Here is a 20,891-nt window from a genome sequence, read left to right on the forward strand (position 1 = left end):
AGAGTCCAATGATGCCATCATGCCAGTGCAAGGCAAAGCCCTCCTTGAACATCAAACTGAGCACTTATTTTAGCAACATTTAATTCGCTTAATTAGAAAATAGCAAAGTCATCTGCTCACAGTGATGGCGGTGGTGGAAGTTTGAGAAGTGACTTAGTTTTCTGTCAGTGGTGCTCTCAATCTTGCTCTGATGGAATGCCTATTTTGCAAGTATAACAGTGGATGAAAAATATGGTAGCACAGACTGGTAGTTATTAAGATAATTTCCATCTCTGGATTTACACCATTTCCTTCTAGCAGCTCTAAGTTCCTTTCATACTGAGCATGTTTGTCAGCCATGGATGACAAGGTTTAGATTTAGAACAAGTGGGTCTTGTGGAAAGAGGACTTGCTGCATTCAGACAAGATGACAGCAAAGAGTCTCTGTAGCATCATGAACCTCAAGTGACGAGAATGAACTTGAGAGTAAAGCAGATGTTGCTAATGTTGCAAAATGGTCGCTTGAGAGGCTTCTGAGGTTACACTGGAATGACATTGTCAGAGGAGCTGCTGGGTTATCCATGAGACCCACAGAGAATCTAATGAAGTTATGATCCCATACATGTAAAGGATTAACCAGAATGTTGTCTAGTACAGTTAGCAGAATTATATCAAGATCCTTACCAGCCTTCTGAGTAGGAGGACTGAGTACACGTATCACGTAACACGTATTAAATGAGGAGAGTAAGGACAGGAAGTCAACTGAAGATGACTTATCCAAATGAATATTGAAATTGGCAAGGACTAATAATGGGCAAGTATCCACTGGAATAGTAGCAGTAGAATGTCCAACTCATTCACAAAGTTGTCCAGGAGGGCGATAAATAGCCAGCAAGTATAATTTGTATGTAGTTATCAGTTATCTTGATGGCATGAAATTTGAAAGAGTATTTTGATGTGGAGGCAGTGCTTGACATACCCTAAGCCATGTAAAAGAAAACGTATAATTATCTGTCAGTCATATATTATCGAATATCCATACTGAGTGCAGATAGTCAACATTTCAAAAAGAAATATCAGTTGAAGCGTATGCTAGTTTGCCGGCTGAGACTGCATTAAGTTCCAATCTAAACAGAATGGACGGAAGATGGAAAACTGGATGGATTTCTGGTTTAATGAATAAGGTGGATAGGAGCAATGGAACTTACACACCAATCTACAGTAGGAGCAATGGAACCTGAAGGCCTGACTGCAATCTGCAAGATCGCTCTGTTGTTTATAGACCTGGTAGAACCACCAACTCTGTGACCTTTTGAATGAAGTCATTCGATCTCAAATGGGAATGTGAATTGAGCAGACATCAGACTGGAGTAGTTTCAATCAATCAGTTTACAAATATTTGTAAAAAAAAAAAATCTGAATATGTTGCTTTAGTTTCTATTGACTTGATCAATCAGTCAAACCTTGACTCAATGTTGTAGCCTACTTGACAGTTCAGAATTCATGGACAGTCATAAGCTCATGTGGTGGGCAGATTTAAGAGGCATGTTTGAGAAGGTCAAGGCATGGATACTATTTCAGATGTCTTACACCGGGGATACTGATTAGCGTCTGTTCCTAGTAGAAATCCTGCTGTCTGTTCTGTACTATCAGACGGTATGGGAATGAAGAGCTAAGACTTAGTTCCTGGAGTTGAGATTGAGAACAGCGTATTCCTATTGGGAATGTTGTTCTACTCAGATACCAGAGACTCCCTTGCCCTTCCATGCCAAATTTGCATTTGTGGTGTATTTGTGAATGCAATTTGCATTTACGAGACGTTTCACTTTATTGACAAAAAAAAAAAAAGAAAGAAGAAGTTATGGGCATTTTTTATTATTGTTGTTTTGTTTACTTATATTGACATTTTATTTGTTTGTTTATATGTGTTGCCATTTTTAATTACATCACAAGTTAGAATCCGCACCCTCTTTGGCAGCTAAATGCCATGCAGCTGTTTACTCTATACTGCAGTCTGTCACTGTACCATGGTGTGTTAAAATCGGCCTGTGTGTTGAAACCTTGGCATGCACAAGGGATCATAGACGTCTTTGTGAGCACTGGAAGTGTGAGATATCCTGGCACTTCTCCTCCCGGGTCCTGGGGGGAGTTCTGCTACGGTTGCACTTACACGTTTCTTTAGCTCTAAGTTTAGTTTAGAATAGGCCATGTGACCGAAGAGCAGCTGCCATCAAAAGGTTACAGCCTTTTTTATGGCACTTTAGAAATAGCTACTACTCAGGATCACAGCATACTCTCGCTCCTTTTACTACCTATGACGATATGGGGCGGATGGAATGTGTATTCAACACTTAAAAATGCATATTTTATGGCATTTTTGTATGCTTGTGTATTATCTTTTGGTTATATTCCTCTGATAATTATTTGAAGCATGTGGCTTTATTGATGTATTGACTTCTAAAACCCAAAGGCTGCTTGTGGGTTGTTTTATTGCAGACATACCTGATGACTTAGTGGCATTTGTTTGCATTTCTGAATTGTTTTGAATTCCTTCGCAACTGTAGCACTCTAACAAGATATTGAAGAGAAGAGAAGAGAGAAATCGAAAACAATTTCAGAATAGACTAGACTTTTATTTCACTATTACAGTAATTTCCCGCATATAAGCCGCATTGTGTATACTGTAAGCCGCAGGACAGTGTTTTATGCAAGATAAAAGAAACAAAACCATACCATATTAACTGTCCCTGTGTATTAACCTCATAGCTGAAGACATTTTGCAAAATCAATGTATAAGCCGCGGCTAATAGTTGGGATATTACGGTAAATGTAAAATCGTCAGCATGAGATGAACACTAGACGTTTAAGCTAAAGATTATCTCCTTTTAAAATTCACTTTAAATGCTCTTAGATGTCAGTTCAGTGCTGCATTGGTTTGTCTCGGATTGGCACCATGAGATCGCCTAACAACAGGCATGGTGCCACTGGCAACTGGTTATGAGTCACGCTTTAGAGAGAGCTCTGATCATCATGTTAGTTTTTTGATAACAGTTTTCATTGGAACAGGAGGCAATCAAGGCACTTAATTACTCCACCCAATTTACAGTGCTTGTAGACCTACTGTACATAACTGAACATATATCCAGTTCCCATTAACATAGCCAGTGTATAAACAAAGTGGGACAGTCACTACTTGAACTCCACTATGAAGACCAATATAATACACTTAATATGCAAAGCACGCAGGCCAAATATAATCTAGCACAGTTTTCAGTTAATAAACAGGCATGGAGTTGGAGGGATCAACTTGGCTCGGCCCACTGCAGTTGTCAGACTATGCCTGAGCATTTGCCAAGCTATTTTAAAAGCCAATGATATGCCCCAGCATCTGATTTGGTCATTGTCTGATTACAGTATCCAATACATGGATCTTTGGCTCCAGCTCACAGTTTTTGTGGTTTGATGGTGAACAGGTGGAGATCACGCCCTACACCCACTTGGGTCACAAGTTTAATACTGTCAGAGATAAGATGTGACACAAATACCAGTGCACTAATTTAACCCCCATTCGCCACTCCTTAAAGTATAGATGACCTTACGACCACTGGACCAGTGGCCCAGGAAACAGGAGAGCTGGCATGGACTCACTGTATACATTCAGAGCTTGTCATGAGTTCAAACATGAATGGCGAGGAGTGAGCGACGCAAGAATGAGTTTGTACACACCCAGACTAAACAATCCCACATGGTTATGTGCAGGCCTGCACGCACGCACACACACCCACACACACACACACACACACACATGCAAAGAGCCACTGGATAGTGTAAGGTGCAGTGCACTTCCTCTGGGCGTATACTGCAGAAGCTGACCTGATGTTGAAATCCAGCCATGGAAAACTACACTAGTAATCCGGCAACCATTTGTGCAACCGGTTCAAACTGAGCATTTGCATCTTTTTATTTGTTGGTCTTTTATTGGGAAATGTGTACCACTGGCGGGTGTCCAAACTCACCAACTCAAAATACACACACACTGTCTTTGACATGTACACACACACACACGCACACACACACACACGCACACACACACACACACACACACACACACACACACACACACACACACACACACACAAGACACACTAGTCTTTCTCTCTCTCTCTCTCATTCACACAGTATCTAGGTCCACCTGTGGCAGAACTCTCACTCTTTCTCTCAGCCACCCACCCTCACACACAAACACCCCCCCACCCACCCACACAGACACTCGCGCACACATACACACACACACACACACACACGCACACTCATCATCCCCACATACAAACACACACCCACCCACACAGACACAGACACACACACACACACACACACACACACACACACACACAAACATACACCCACCCACACACACACACCCACACACACGCACACACACTCACCCCCCACACACACACGCACACACACTCACCCCCCCCCACACACGCACACACACACACACACACACACACACCCCGCACATGCGCACACACACATACCCACACCGGCATACACACATGCACAACACATCATGGATGGCCGTGCGGCAGATCTCTCCTGCTCCGGCCTGTAAGTCCTTAATGAGACGCTGATGGCGCTGACAGCTGTCCCTGCACACGGGGCTCACCCCCTCGGCAGATGCAGACAGGCGTCAGATGACAAGTGAGTTGCGGGCCATCGAGGTCACATCCTCCTGCGAGGAATCCGACGCAAGTGAGCCGCTCGCTCTTTTTCTCGGGGCGAGGCTCCCGGTGTCAGGAAGCACGTTATGAGGCGAGAGCCATGCCCTCGTCATGCTCATGTGAACACACGGAGCTTGGTTGTTTTGTGCGCTCTTTAGTTCGACACTCTGAGAATAAGCTATTATTAACAGTTTTAGTGTTGTGACAGGTGGAATACGACAGGTGACACAGACAGACTTTGTCGTGTCAACTGAGAATGGATGAGATGTCAAGAAGGCTGTTTATTAAATTAGCTCTTGGCATAGAACGGTCGTATCTTGCCTTCGAATGCAATGTGACATTTCACACACTGACAATCTAGCCTCCTGAGATTTAAAGAGACGGACTGTCTGTATAGTAGAGGAGGACGTGTAGCAATACCACTGGCTTGGTCTGGGATGCCAGTGGTATCTCTGTGTGCTTGCGTTATGAGACACCCAAGGTCTGGAAGGTCACAAGCACAATACTTGCTAGACACAAGTAGTGTGCTTATATAACATTCATAACATAGCATAATTCATCTTTATTTGTTTTTGCAGAGCAAGGGGCTGTCAGCCGGCAGAGAGCCAGAGCGGATCTATCATCACATAATCAAACACCAGTTTTAGGAGCACACAGATGCCCTGTGGAATTTAGATTCAGCAATGCAAGTAATTGGCATGTTTGCTGGATAGATACCAGAGCTGTTTCTGTCAGTAATGTAATAATGCCATCTAGTGGAGATAGTGCTTAGGCAGATTATCAGTGAAACTCAACAGGCCTGTTTGAAATGTGTATTTGCAGGCCTACTACAAATGGGTTTACTGTCCCCACATGTTGTATTGAAAAGTAAAGAAGAATTTACAGCAATATCAATTTCAATATCAATCAATTTCTTGTACAATTTAGCTTTATATATAGAAATATGGCTTTTATTTTTTTACACACCTCTGGCTACTGGTGAGAACTGCACTCATACCTGTATGAAGAAATATTTTCTAAAATATTTGGATTTTAGTGGAATGCAGCTTTGGGTAATGATTGGAGTGGGGGGACACATTGTGATAAGGTTCAGGGGAGTTATTGCAAATGTTTACAGGCTGCATCTGAATTCCTGGGCGTGTGAAAGAGCAGACGAGTGGCTTGGTTACGGTCACAAGGCATTCGGCCCTCTGTCCTTACAAGGCCTGTGTGTACTGTTCTCCCAGCCGCCTCCGACACGTCTGTCACCAAACAAAAGACAGACATCCCTTTAGTGTAAATACAGAGATGCTGCCACAGAGTGCTCAAATAAGTATATGGCAAAGGCCTCTCCAATAGAAATGCATTGAATTATTATAAAGTCATACATAAAGAGTAATCAGTTAACTCACGGGGAGACGAAAGACATCTTACAGTATAAAGGTGCCAGCTTGCTTTGGGAGAGCACTTGTCCGTTTGGTTATTCTTTAAAAAGTAGGGGAAGCGGTTTCTTTTTAACCTGAAATCTGACAGATTGTTCTTACCTTTTTACTTCAACTCTCAATCATCACTCCCATACATTATTTCTCATTGGTCATTCCCTTTCCCTTTTTGTTGCAAAGGTGTGTGGGTGTGCAAGGTCGTTCCAGTAAAAAAGAATGTGATTTTCACTCTAAGAGCTTTGAGAGGTGCGGGTGAGAGAAAGTGAGAGAGTGAAAGAGAGAGAGAGAGAGAGACAGAGAGAGAAGGGCTGAAGGCAGAGGAGAAGCCAGCAGACATCAGCCAGATCCACCATTCCCCTCTGCAGTGGCAAAGCAACAGGTAAAACACTCCTGCACATGCATACACATGCATTCACATTGCATTCTGATTCCTCAACTTTGATGTTGTGTAGTGGTTGTGGATGTTGTGTGTGCCATTGTCCCTGTAGGGTTAGTTGTACATGTGGTTAGTAGTTTTGATCTTATTCGATTTAGTGAATGCGAAATGTCATGGGTGTCATTGCATTGCATAATGGGTTGGCTCATGCAAGAGACTCTGTTGGGTTTCGCTGTTTAAGAAATGCCTTTGTTGCATGTGTTTGCTATGCTTTTAACGTCTATGGGTATGATAGATCAAATCAGGGTAAATTATTAGATACTGTATGGAATATCTTGTTATGATTAGATGTGTGATATTTATTATTATTATGGTTATTGTTATACTTCGTCAGGATGAGAGAATTGTTTTTACCTACGATGTATTGCTCATAGCTAAGAGTGATACATAGTGGATGAATTATACCTCACATCAAATATTTAACTGACATTGAATGTGTATTTATTTTACCTTGATACGAAACATGTGCCCGATAGAAGTAAATCATGGCGACACAAGGACAAAGAGAAAAACGTCTCATCAAGGCAGTTGGCCTTGGTCGCTTCTCATCGAGTACACTGTGCTCCTCTTGGCTGTGCTTTCGCCTGTATGTTACAGGGCTTCAGGATGCCATTGAAAAGAGACTCAAAGAAGAAAGGCGAGGACATCATGGCTGTGTACGAGCTGAGGGAGAAGCTGGGAGAGTGGGTATTGTAGTTGCGTTTTCAATGTCACCGAAAAATGTTGACCAATGAATGTAACCTCATTTTGCACCCACAGATTAGTGTGTGTGTATGTGTATGTGTGTGTGTGTGTGTGTGTGTGTGTAATGCTTTCTAATGTAGTTTAAGATGTATATATCTATATGCGTCGTTTAATAAGCATTAGTTATAGCTGAGAAATAGATATATGATGGTCTGGTGTGAACTGATATGAATGACACACTTTAAAGAATTATCAGTGATGACAATACGATGAAAACATTATCTATTTTATTTTTCAATCAGGTCATGTGGATTAGTGGAAATATATTGCAATGGCCATTAATTACATTGTTTATTTATTTTAATATTTTTGATTAATTATTTTTGTCATGATATGCCTCACAATATTTTTGCCTCTAAATTAATAGCTTTGCCAGCTGGTCATTAGTTAGTGAAGGCATGTGATTTTTTATCATTAGCATTTTTCATTAGAATCAAATGAGCCAGCAGTAATTAGGTTTTCCTTCTAAGTTTGTTCTAAAATAGCATAATTGAACGCAATTACCCTATTCTGCTAATTGGCTTCCTTCATAGGCCAACCTATAACTACAATGTCACAGGTGTCACAACTGTATTTGTTCCCCCGCAATGATAATGAATTCAGATCAAACACAAAACCCATGTGCCACCTCATGCCATGCCACACTTCACCACCACTCTTCTGCAGAATGTCGGCTGGCGCACCTTTCCAATGCCTCTGTACAAATTGGTTTTGTTTTTCATTTTCATTGTATTAAAATGTTGTATTTCAAGTATAAGTTATTGAATCCTCTCGTTTACTGTAGGATATTCTATAATGTCAGGGTTATGCTAGGCTGTGCTAGGCTGTACAATGGTACTATATGACATTATCTTCAGTGAAACAAACTGAAACACTGTATTTACTTAATATTCATACAGTATATTACTTACTACCTATGGGCCTTATTGTGCGGCCGTTTCCTGCTGTTGAGAAGGATATACGAAAAAGGTTTCTGTGATCTATTTGCTTTCTGGTTGTAGACATTTCAGAACCTCTGATTTCTGATATCTATTTTTACATTTGTGTCTGAAATGGAGGCCTATTCCATGTCAAGTAGCACATTGTGTTTGGTTTCAGAGCCATAGTTCTTTCCTAAATTCAAAGCCACTCTAAATTCAGCCTCTTCTGTGACATCCAGGAAGACAGTATACAAGAATGACGGCTCATAATCTCTGTGTCAGGGGCTCTTTTTCAGAGGTGCGAGTGGCACAGCACCGCTGCACTCAGAGGCTTGTAGCGGTCAAGTGCATCCGCAAGAGGGCGCTAAAGGGCAAGGAATCCATGCTGGAGAACGAGATAACAGTGCTGCGCAAGTGAGTTAGCTCTGTCATGTGACTGAGAGTGTGGGAATTCATTATCAAACCTGCATACAGCACCAGCATGTGAACATCAGATTTAATGATTTATTACACAAGATTTGACGTTAGAGACAAGATAACGTCATTAGACGTTATTTGAAGATTCAAAGAAAAAGAAACTGTGAAATGTTCATATTTCGTTTTCTTTCTGTCCTTTAGAATCCATCATGAAAACATTGTCTCTTTGGAGGAGACTTTTGAAACACCAACAAAGCTGTACTTGGTGATGACATTGTGAGTAAAGCTATTCATAGCCACACTCGTCACGGTCACAGACAATGCTCTTTTTGATTCATCCTCATTTTGATGTACAGTACTCAGTGGCACAAGAGCAGTCAGTCACAACATGGCTTTTCAGGATGCATTTCCACCCTGTGAGCAGAGCAGAGAGCTGAGCGATTGATCTGCTGATCTGAGGCGATGTGTTGTTGATGTGTCCTGTAGGGTAACAGGGGGAGAGCTGCTGGACAGGATCCTGGAGAAGGGCATGTACACCGAGCGGGACGCCAGTCGCGTGATCCACCAGGTGCTGGAGGCGGTCAGATACCTGCATCAGCTGGGCATCGTCCACAGGGACCTCAAGGTATGGGAGAGAGACAACTACTGTATCGCCGTGTCCGTTGACTTTCACTTCAGCTCAGATCACATGACCTTGTCAGAGTCAAATGTTTTTACATGGCAGAGAGCTTTTGAGATTTTGGTGGTCTGCCGTCTTTCTGACTCGGCGGCACATATAAGCCTTTATAAGCAATTATAACCCTGCTCCTCATCTGCTGTTGATACACTGGCCTCAGTTATTGAGTCTGGTGATAATCATCTGATGAGGTGAGACAAGTCTATCAGAGTCTGTGGATAACAGTGCAACACAGACTGTCCCGGAGGCCTACGGAGCCTGAGATAATAGGTCCCACTGTCACGGCTGTCACTGGCCTGAAACAGCTGTGCCACTTATGAAAACATGTTATGCGGTTAAAGATAAAATATCTTCTTTATGCACAGAAGTGCATACATAGCTTGCAATATAATAGTTTCATTTTTGATAATATTAGAAAGAGGTATAGGGTTCAGAGACTTTGACAATGATATCTTATGGATCTGTCTTTAGCCTGAGAATCTGCTGTATGAGACTCCAACGGAAGATTCCAAGATTGTCATCAGTGACTTTGGCCTGTCCAAGATGGAGGACCAGGGCATGTTGTCCACCGCCTGTGGAACACCTGCATATGTTGGTAAGGCCATAAAGGAATGCCATTACTGGATTTGAGACTATCTTGGTGGCTTCTCGGTCAATTAATTCAGACATGCATGGATCAAAAATCTGTAGTTGTTTGTGTGTGGATGTCTTATGTTTCATTCTAACATTACCTGTGGGTGTGACAGAAAGTAGGTGCATTCATTGCCCCCCATCAGTCCTGCTACTTTGTACATATTTCCAGGGAGACAGAAAATGCTTGAAAATGTTTATTATACAGAGAATGTCTGTCATGACCCTTTAGCACGTTTGTGTTGCACTAAACATTGTAATAATGCCTCCACCTTTTGACAAATGTCCCTGAGGTAGGATGTGTGTATGTAAATATGGATGGTTCATCACGATGATTTAATGTCTGTCACAGCCCCAGAGCTCCTGCAGCAGAAAACGTATGGTAAAGAGGTGGACCTCTGGGCCGTTGGAGTCATCGCTTTTATTCTGTAAGTGACAGTAATGCACTCACTCATTCTTTCAGGGGAACATTGCTACACACATACTGCGGCTGCTGTAGTTCTGCCAATCTGTCCATTTGTCTGACTATCAGAGTCTCTCTGTCTAGTTATTTTTCCTCTTCTTCTTCTTCTTCTTCTGGTCCTCCTCCTCCTCCTCCTTCTTCTGGTCCTCCGCTTCCTCCTCCTCCTTGTCCTTCTTCTTCTGGTCCTCCTGCTCCTTCTTCCTCTAGTCCTCCTTCTTCTCCTCCTTCTTCTTCTGGTCCTCCTCTTTCTCCTCCTCCTCCTTCTTCTTCTAGTCATCCTCTTTCTCCTCTTTCTTCTTCTGGTCATCCTCTTCCTCCTTGTCCTTCTTCTGGTCCTCCAACTCCTCTTTCTTCGTCTAGTCGTCCTCCTCCTCCTCCTCCTCCTCCTCCTCCTCCATCTTCTTTTTCTTCTGGTCCTCCTCCTCCTCCTCCTTCTTTTTCTTCTGGTCATCCTCTTCCTCCACCTTCCTCTTCTCATTTTTCTTCTGGTCCTCCTCCTCCTCCTCCTTCTTTTTCTTCTGGTCATCCTCTTCCTCCTCCTTCCTCTTCTTCTTTTTCTTCTGGTCCTCCTCCTCCTTCTTTTTCTTCTGGTCATCCTCTTCCTCCTCCTTCCTCTTCTTCTTTTTCTTCGGGTCGTCCTCTTCCTCCTTCTCCTCCTTCTTCTTCTTCTGATCCTCCTCCTCCTAGTCCACCTTCTTATTTTTGGTTATCCTCCTCTTCCTCCTCCTCCTCCTCCTTTGTTTTCTTTGTCTGAGTCTTCGTTTATGATTCATTTAGTTTGTGATTCACAGACTCTGCGGATACCCGCCATTTTACGACGAGAACGACACACAGCTCTACAAGCAGATCATCAAGGCCGAGTATGAGTTTGACTCGCCATACTGGGATGAAATCTCTGCTTCAGGTACATCCAGCCTTTCACATACAGGAGCTCCAGGGCCATACTCGAGCACACCCCCGAGATATAAAGAATGAGAACAGCACAAGGACACATTTCTAAAGCATTTCAGAAAGACCATTTGGGTTGATGCTGTTGTAAGTGTTCTTTTTCCGAATGATTGCCAATTCATGTGTTTTTATCATGTTTTTTTTTTTTATTTCTCATTGTGTGTTTCTCTTCTGCTTCTACTCCTGCTGTCTTTGTGTGTTTATTCAGCGAAAGACTTCATAATGCACTTATTGCAGAAGGACCCGAAGAAGAGGTATAATTGTGAGGAAGCCTTGCAGCATCCTTGGTGAGTTTAAAAATAGGTTGAGGGCATAACACTGGACAAAACATGAATAGGGTATGAATACTTTTTCCAGCAAAACACTTCAAATGTTGTGTAACAGTAAGTTGCCATGACCACATAATATCTCTTCAGTTTTTCACAAACTCTGAGTAGAAAAGCTGCTTTGCCCCTAACAACATGCTGTAAATTAATAAAAATACATTATGCCAACAGATGTTCCCTTTCTTATTTATTTTTATATTGTCTTAATGAGGAAAGGAACAGCCCGTCTCCGCTTTGGTAATTGTACATTTAATGCTTAATTTCTTGAGAGATGATTATGCTAGTGTAGGGAAAGGCACATAAACCAGCCTCGAAGCTATGGGGAGCCTTCCTATATGATGCAGTTACTTAGCAGCAATTGTGCAAACTGGTGTGACTCAGTTCGTCATGCTGACATGTGTGTGCGTGTGCATGCGTGTGTATGTGTGTGTGTGTGTGTGTGTGTGTGTGAGTGTGTGTGTGTGTGTGTGTGTGTGTGTGTGTGTGTGTGTGTGTGCGTGCGTGTATGTGTTGATATCTGTGTGTTGTGTGTGTGTGTGTGTGATATGTCATGGCAGGATATCAGGAGGAGCTGCTCTGGAGAAAAACATCCACGGGTCTGTCAGCGAACAGATTCAGAAGAACTTCGCCAAGAGCCATTGGAAGGTGAGATCACTGGTCGTCATGCAGGATGTGCTGAGGCTGAGCGTGTGACGGGCCCCAGATCCAGACATCTGCCCCTGGCACTGGCTGCTGCGCTCACACCCCCCACCCCCTGCCTGCCCGATCCTCACTGCATGTGCTTAAGCCCAGCCATTGCATTGCACAACATGAAGCTAAAACCATTTCTCTATGGTACTGTGTGATGTGCGTTTGACTTTTATTCCATGTATCTATAGATACAGTAAAATGGTTGCGAAAGGTGTAAGAGATAGAGACGTCAGTGGTTTAATTCCTTTCGGTAACACCTTCCTGAAACACGTTTGTACAGTGTGTTGCTATTTGGAATTTTGACTTTGCACCTTGCTTATTAGTTACTGATAGAAAAAATAGTGTGCAGGCTCTCTCACTGAATGGGACAAGCACCAGGCAGAACATTATGTATGTAATTACTCTTGTTTGACTGTTCAGCCTATTCTGAAGTGATTTGAATTCTTAATGTTAGAATGAAGTCATTTTTAATGCAAAAAGGATTGATTGTGATCCTCCGGCTGACCTGTGAACAATAGTACAAACAGCATGTCTGAACATAACAAAAGGCAAAACAGAACAAATTCAAATTGAGTCATGGCTATTACTAGGTGATGCAAGGTGTACACATCAAAGCACTCTTTAGCCACATCTCTACTGTACATTTCTGTTGTTTAAAAGATTGTTATCTTGCGTTCACAGAGAGCGTTTAATGCGACCATGGTGGTACGCCACCTCAGTAAGAAGGCCCATGGCTCCGAGGAGGATGGGGGACACTGCACCCCTGGAAAAGGTGAGAGGCGGATGTTTGTTTAGGTAGAAACACACTGATAGACCTTTTCTTTCATCAGGGAAAGTATTCCTCTCTGGGTTGTGCACCAAATATTGGACCATTCTGAGTATTTAAACCATACAAGTCGAACAAGACGAATTTTCCCTTGGGGATCAATAAAGTATCTATCTATCTATCTATCCATCTATCTATCTATCTATCTATCTATCTATCTATCTATCTATCTATCTATCTATCTATCTATCTATCATACAGTACATACATCTGTTCAGAATGTGATAAGTTGGCTCCCAGTTTTTCAAAAATGTATGTTCTTTTCCCTATGCAAACCAGAGTGGGCATGCACTTCAGTGCTATCTGCCATGGTTCTTGCAGTGTTGTGATTTGCGCAACGCCCTCCATTGATGAAGCATCCTTGATTACAATGGTTCAGTTCAAAACCGTTGCGAAAAAGGCTTCAAGGCTCAAAGAATCTTGAATGAAACCAGTTCAAGAGCCTGTGCCCTGTTGGTTGAAAAGGACATGCTTCATAATTTGATAGTCGGCAGAGTGGCCAGCAGGCTAGTACAAAAAAGTATGCCTAAAGGTACTGTATGCCAAGTCCAGGAAATAATGAACATTCTCCATGTACAGAAGCAATGCCTGTTCTTTGGAATAGAAAAAAAAAGACGTTTCTTTATGCTGCAAAAGGCTCTTTGACTCGTTGAAATGCCATGCAAGGAGCCAGCATCTAGGGTCATGAAACTTAAACCCTTAGCCTGGTGAACTACTTGAGATTCTATAGGTGCATCTCAAAATTCTGAATATCATGGAAAAGTCCATTGCTCTGCCCAGACAGAGAGATTAAAGGCTCAGGAAACGATTGCCGCGGTTTGTCTTAATTAACTGATTAGAGCTCATCTCAGGTCGACAGTTCTGTATAATACATTTTTTATTCTAATATTTTGAGATTCAAAATGTTTGATTTCCATTAGCCGTAATGATCGAAATTAGATTAATCAAGATTTAAACAAAAAAAGGCTTTCCACTTTATGTGTATTGAATCTGTAGCCTGACCACGGCTAAAGTTCGGCTGCACCCAGGCTATTGAATCGGGAGGCTTTTTTTAAATAACTTACAGGAAAAATGAACTTTCCCCTGATATTTTTTGAAATGATGTTTAAAAAAAAAAAAATGCACCTGCACAGATACAATTCAATGAAGATGATGCACCAAAGGTCTCTACAGTGAAAGGTCTCGACAGAGTGGGATCACTAGAACCTTTCAGGGTTCCAGCAGATAGCTAGTTTTTTTTCTCTGCATGCAAAAACCTGGCAGTTGTTTGGAGCTCTCTAACCTCTCTCCGCTCTCTCCGACAGCTCTCCAGGCACCACCCGAGTGAGCCGCCGGCAGCCGCCGGTACCCAGCCAACTGGCCCCCAGGACAGTCAGTATGTCAGTGCACGTTTCCTACAGTGGTCTCGGTATTCCCGGCCAGGTCTCCTGACTACCAGCTGCTTTCCTTTCTACATCTTTGAGCTTGAGTTCTTTCAGTGCCTTTCCCTTGTACAATCTGCTGCTTATGCATGGGTTCTATGGATCATGTCCTTGTTTATGTTAAATATTATGTTATGTTGTTATGGTAGGGCTTCTGTGTGTGTTGGTGTAAAGATGACTTGCTCAATTGCAGCGTAATATCTTTGAAAGTACACTCAGCAAGTGTACAGTGAGCATCCATTTAGCTAAGTGACCTATTTTAGCAAGCGGGTATTTGTTTCCTAAAGCGCATGGCTAATATCACTGAATTGCCATTGTGAATGTTAGCAATTAATCTTTTCCCAGTGTAAGCAAGCACTGTATTTATACTGGATGGCAGATGTAGTATTGTTAGTACTGTAGGGTTGTGCGTATGGTCTGTATGATCAGGGCAATTTTTCATTTATTGACTTTTTCATTTTGAATTGTCTTGTTAACCTATTGAATTAGTTTTGTTTCAATAATGAGTTGTTTGCTTGTTAATGTGTCTCAAGCATTGCAATTGTCAGAAGGCTAGCTGTACATGTTTCTAAATCTGTTTTGGACTAAGGTTTGCTTCAATATTTTCAGTTGATCAGATTCTGAGAACTGCCATGCAAACACATTGTAGCCTACATTGCTGGCACTGAAAAGGACAACTAGAGATGCTCTCATGCTATCTATAACTGCTTTTGAAATGTATTGGTTTGAATTTACCTATTCTCTTATTTTTTAAAGAGAATAAGAACTTGCATGTAATACAGTTGGAATGAAGAGATACATGGTGCTTGTAGCTCTAAAGGTGTAAGAGACCAGTGTGTTCCCGCCATAAACTCTTGGTGTTAACCAAGTCTTAATCTTTCCCTCTTTATTATATTGTTGTTTGTGATGTTACTGTAATGGTCACCTCCATACACTTGGAACAACTGAACTGACATGACTTTAAGTCAACAGGGGGCGATATAACACACTTTTACTAGAACTCATGGCCTCACATCATAGCAAGCAGACGCTGTGCACCAAAACAACTCACGTGGATTTCATAGGGGGAATAGCCCTGTCTTGCAGATAAATAGGCTCGTCTGAGCAAAAATTAGGTTACTGTGGTCCTAAACCAAACACAATAATTACATGGGAGAGGAAGGGAGGATGTGATCCTAGTTCCACAACAAAGGAATTCTGCTGCTCAGCCAGATAGTGTGTAACCTATTTGGGGAATGACAGGGAAATGATGAATCGATTAGTTCTCACAAATGTCCCTAGAATAAATATGGTTGCTCATTATCTGGTAAAATACAGTTAATTTAAACTACTTTATATAATTAAGCCATCGATGACGAAGCAGGGCATTTGATTTGAGGACTGAGAATTGGACTGACATTTGAAACTCATCCTGTCCATAATCTGCCCTGATCATTTTGGACAACAATGAATAATAAATTCCCCTTTTGACTTTGTCAGCAGCTAGACGATGCTGAGATTTAGGATTTAGTGTCCAACTCATCTCAAAGCAGCCTTACAGAGCTGGAGGATAAGATGCTGAAATAAATACATTTGATATGATACAAAATGTGTTGGATGCAGCAGGAGTCATGGCTTTGGCGTCAGTGCAACAACACTGAATGTCGATGAACGTTGGTAAGCTGTTAGCCAGCAGCATGCCTGCCACATATGGCTCTCTCTCTCCATGGGCTGTTTGAAAGCTAAAGAGAAACTTCTGCTCATTCTGTCATCACGTGGCCAATTTTATGTTTTGTTGCCTGGATACAAATGGTCGTTCAACTTATTTAAGTGAGGTGCATCTCACTCCTGTCACCTGGGCTGTGCTTTGTGCGCTAGATAGTCATCTCTGAGTGCTCTCCATGGCTGTCAGTCTGTGGCTGAAAATGATAGCACTGTGAGATCATATGGTTTAAAAGACAGCAAGATTGAAAGGTTGAGAAATCACTGTTTGAACACAGCAGTGTGGTATTTGTAAACCAGCAATCAGCACTCTGTTATCCATTGCTTACACTGCGATATAAACATGTTTATTACTGCATAGGTTCCCTGAGGTGAAAGCAATGTAGATAAACATGGCAAGATGTTAATTGACATGTTAGTGTGCCATATATAATAAACAATATCATATAGAAGGTGTAATGAGATGAACAGGCTACATGTATGTTTACCGCCACGGGCCTACACATTCAACTACAGTCAGAAATAATTAGTTCAATGTTCTAGAAGGTTACCTCATGTAACCTCCAGATGCAGTAGAGGAGTCAAATACTTGTGTAGTACAGTTCTGAAGTAGACTGTTTCTCCATTGTTCTTTTGAAAAGACATTGTGTCAATCAGTGTCACTTGCATACAGTACAAAAAAACACAACACATACTTTAAAAAAAAGCTGCATGTAATATTCAAACGTATGGCAATAAACAAGCAGTACTCCACTGTGACAGTTAGGCTCTTTCATCTTTCTCTGACTCCTCAATGAGAAGAGTCGAAGTCATTCTCGACTCCACCAGTTAATGTCACAGTTACTGTGACACAGAACCAGAGTGTAACAGCACACATGAAAAGCTGTCATGCTCCACCGGGCATTGTGTCTAATGATTACATTATCGTCGTAATATTTAATTTAGAAACCGTTTCAGTCTGAAGGCGCCTCGACAGTCACATACACGCTTAGGCGTAGAAGTGATGAGGACGGCCCTCTGAGTATGCTGTGATAATTTATTCTTACAGGTTAAACAACGGCACATTTGCATATGCTAACATACAAGACAATTGGAAGACACTTATGCAAAGAAGCAGGCCCTCAAATAGGCATCTTTGACAAATTAAACAAAGAGCTCTCTTGGCAAACGGCGTGCGTGCACCTCAGGAGGAGAGCAAGAGGCATATGATCCTTGACAAGGAGGGCCATTCATCCCCGCCCTAAACTAATGAGACAGGTCCTTGAAAGCTTTCCACTGTATGTGACTGTGAGCAAGAAGTGTCCCACTGACCGATGCTCTCAGAAATAAGTCATTTGGGCCAACAGGATCGGCTGTTCCCAGACACTTTGTCAACTGGAAAAAAAAAACGGTCATCCATCTTGGTCCAAACACAAATAACATCAGATGATGTAAAACATCAGTAGATTAGGGGAAATCAGATATCATATGTAATATAGGAATACAGAAATACCCAATGTGCTATCGGAGTACTACTGTATATGAATACAGTACATAATACAGTACTAATACTGTACATAATACAGAACTTGTTGTACAGTAGTTTCATATTTGAGGAGACTTGTGTTTTGTTGTACAGTAGTTTCATATTTGAGGAGAAATGTCACAATGCACCTTGCTGAAGTGATGCTCTTGAGAGCGGCAGGCGTGAATAGAACTGGGGTTTGCCTGCCATTGCATCAAGAATCCCTGGGTGTGAATCAGCCATGCGGAAGCTATTTAGTGAACACCCAAAGCAATTACGTATTAAACAATCTTAAAGGCTCTGTGCTGGGCACTTAACCGTGTTGTCAAGACACTCCCAGGCAAAGGCAGGGACGCAGGGCCCCGATTGGTTGCATGGGCATCCAACTGACCAATGGAATCGCGCCCATCATGAAAAATGGCTGTGAATGTGGGCGCCCATCTCGGCGAGCCGTGGCTAGGCTAATGCAGGGACTAAATAACTAATGGGGAGGTGGAGTTTTAATCAGAAGACATGGGAATGATGAGATTGGGAATGGCAGGACTTGGGAAAACATGACGCCTGACCTGGATATCATGCGACAGCTCCGGACAAGACAGGAGCCACCTCCATGTGCCCCGGTGGTGCACCTAAGGTGTGGGGGTAAGAGGAAAATGCATCATTCAACATTTACCCCAGATCCTGTTTGTTACCCCGGTCAAAAGTAAAACCTATTCCCTTTAGAAACAGCGATAAAATCAAAAGCAAAAGATGACTAATCTTTTGTAATCTCTGCTTACAGTAGACCCCAGCAATGAATACTTCTTTGCTGGAACCTTTTTAAGGATTATCTAGCAATTACTTTATATTACCATTGTGATCTGTCTGCCAAATTCCCTTTATTGCCTACAGAGGGTTTTTAATTTTTGAAAAGGTTCAGTGAAAAAGCTTTAGCAAACTGTAGAACCAGTGCCTCTCTGAAAATGAAGGGCTTCCTTGGATTCCTTGAGCCAGTCTCATACAACTGGCTCCAAAAAGCCTAACCAAGAACTGCGAGACAGACAAGCGACCACAATAGGACGATGCGGTGCGTCTGGCACGCTGTCCACACGTGATTGCACGTGTACGTTCCACTCCACCAACAGAACTGTGTTTACAACGAAGTTGGCTCATTTCCATAACGCAATCTGCTTCCCATCTGGCATAACTCATTTTAATTAAGACGGTGGTCCTCCTCTCCCACCCCGCCTTAAACGTGAGACAGAGAGGGAGATAACAGGTTTGAGGTATTTTGGTTTTCGAGGCATTTTTTTCTTGACAGACAGTGACAATGCTCCATGGCTGTCTTTTGCGCCGAGGTATGTTCTCTCCAACACCTGCTGGCACCCATCTCTCGTCTCTCTCTCTCTCTCTCTCTGTCTCTTTCTGTCTCTCCGGTTGGCAGTGTGTTGCCGCCTGCCACTCGGCCCGGCTCAGCTCTGCCCGGCCCAGCGGCCTCCTGCCGAGACGGGCAGGCGGGCGAGGGGAGCTCTGCCGAACGCTTGGCTACCCACCACCGCCACGGCCAGATGTTCAGGACATGACAGCAAGAGAGCAGAACAATGCATTAAAGACACGGGAATGGTGTGAAAACACTCCCACCCCCACCTCAGGCTCTCCCATCAGACACACACACAGACACAGACACAGACACAGACACAGACACAGACACAGACACAGACACACACACACACACACACACACACACACACACACACACACACACACACACACACACACACAGACACAGACACAGACACAGACACAGACACAGACACAGACACACACACACACACACACACACACACACACACACACACACACACACACACACACACACACAGAGACATAGACACTCACACACACATTATTTCACTATCTACCTTTCCATGTCTTTCTCTGGTCTGCTGGTGAGCTGGACCCGTACATTCTCATGTCAGGGAGTCTTCATCTAATCAAGGTAGTCTCTCAGTGGGGCTGCCCTATCGTTAGTGTATTCTCTCTCTATTACAGGCAAAGTGAAACATCAAATCTGACCGGTAAAACATCCTCCATGATCAGTATGCTATTTATACTGATTCCGGAGACATACCTGTAACTAATCGATTTCCCATGCCAGATTCTTGTTCAGAATAGACCGTCTTTGTTGTTTTATGCAACATCTATCAAGACAAGACTTAGTTTAAGACAAAATAGCCTAATAAATGTTATCATGCTTCTGTGATTTAAACTAATGTCAAACTAATGTAACACAAGGACCTCATGATATTCATACCTGTCAAGAAAATCCCTCACGGAAGAGTGAATAGTCAAGTGTTAGCCAAGGTTATGGCCCTGTCTCCTTTCCCGCTCTGCTAGGCTAACTGTTGCTCATGCAAATATGCTAATAATCCAACGATCTGATTTGCCAGCTGCTTCAACGCTGTCAAATCACAGCTGTTGTCAAAATTTGTGACACCTACACCCTGCTTTCCATCTCCTTAGAAGAAAAAAAACAAAAAAAACAACACGAGTGCTTCCCAACTCTTGCTAACACTACCCTGACAGCAGGCTGCCTGACTCAGTGTCTTTCATTTGAAAGGAAACATCTGCCAAAGCAAGTTCTGCCCGTTCACTTTCGGATGATAGGCTCACTGGAGCCTCTCCCTCCCTTTTATAGCTCACACAAAAACTCTGAGGAAGGATGCTCTGAGAATGTATAGGTGTACAAGTGCACCCACCAGGTCAAATACAATGGAAATTACAATATATATTACAACTGTTTCAAGTCATCCATCCATGTTGCCTTCCCCCTCGAAAAAGACATATCCACCTAATGTCTTTTTTTCTTTTTTTGCACTCCCAGACAGCATTATCTCATTGAGTTGTAATCACTGGCCAATACACAGGCTGGGTTGCCGTTTCTTGGCATTTTCCCGCTCCCCTGTACCCCCACTGCCACCGCTCTGCCAAACCTTCCCTCTCTTATCAGCGGCGCACAGCCCCCTGTGTCTGGCAAATCTGTGGCGGTTCAAATTGGGGGTACTGTCTTGCTCTTTGTGCTGGAG

General features: G+C 42.6%; 1 protein-coding gene across 1 annotated transcript; it reads left to right on the top strand.

Annotated features, from left to right (window-relative positions):
* The first annotated feature begins 4,676 nt into the window (after positions 1-4,676).
* On the top strand, positions 4,677-15,460 carry pnck (pregnancy up-regulated nonubiquitous CaM kinase). Its single transcript, XM_062542025.1, has 13 exons — positions 4,677-4,734; positions 6,613-6,629; positions 7,158-7,243; positions 8,507-8,638; positions 8,843-8,917; positions 9,128-9,266; positions 9,789-9,912; positions 10,300-10,375; positions 11,202-11,314; positions 11,567-11,645; positions 12,242-12,329; positions 13,056-13,146; positions 14,505-15,460. Exons 1-13 carry the CDS (start codon positions 4,677-4,679, stop codon positions 14,525-14,527), a joined length of 1,101 nt encoding a protein of 366 aa, XP_062398009.1. The 3' UTR covers positions 14,528-15,460.
* Positions 15,461-20,891: the final 5,431 nt, after the last annotated feature.

The sequence above is a fragment of the Sardina pilchardus genome, chromosome 7 (genome assembly GCF_963854185.1).
Source record: "Sardina pilchardus chromosome 7, fSarPil1.1, whole genome shotgun sequence".
In the NCBI taxonomy this organism is placed as follows: domain Eukaryota; kingdom Metazoa; phylum Chordata; class Actinopteri; order Clupeiformes; family Clupeidae; genus Sardina; species Sardina pilchardus.

Bases quoted from the DNA above. Each gene is read 5' to 3' on its own strand.
- pnck (XM_062542025.1), top strand. From the start codon at position 4,677: ATGACAAGTGAGTTGCGGGCCATCGAGGTCACATCCTCCTGCGAGGAA. The intron at 9,267-9,788 runs GTATGGGAGAGA...ATCTGTCTTTAG, and splicing joins TCGTCCACAGGGACCTCAAG to CCTGAGAATCTGCTGTATGA. The intron at 10,376-11,201 runs GTAAGTGACAGT...TGTGATTCACAG, and splicing joins GGAGTCATCGCTTTTATTCT to ACTCTGCGGATACCCGCCAT.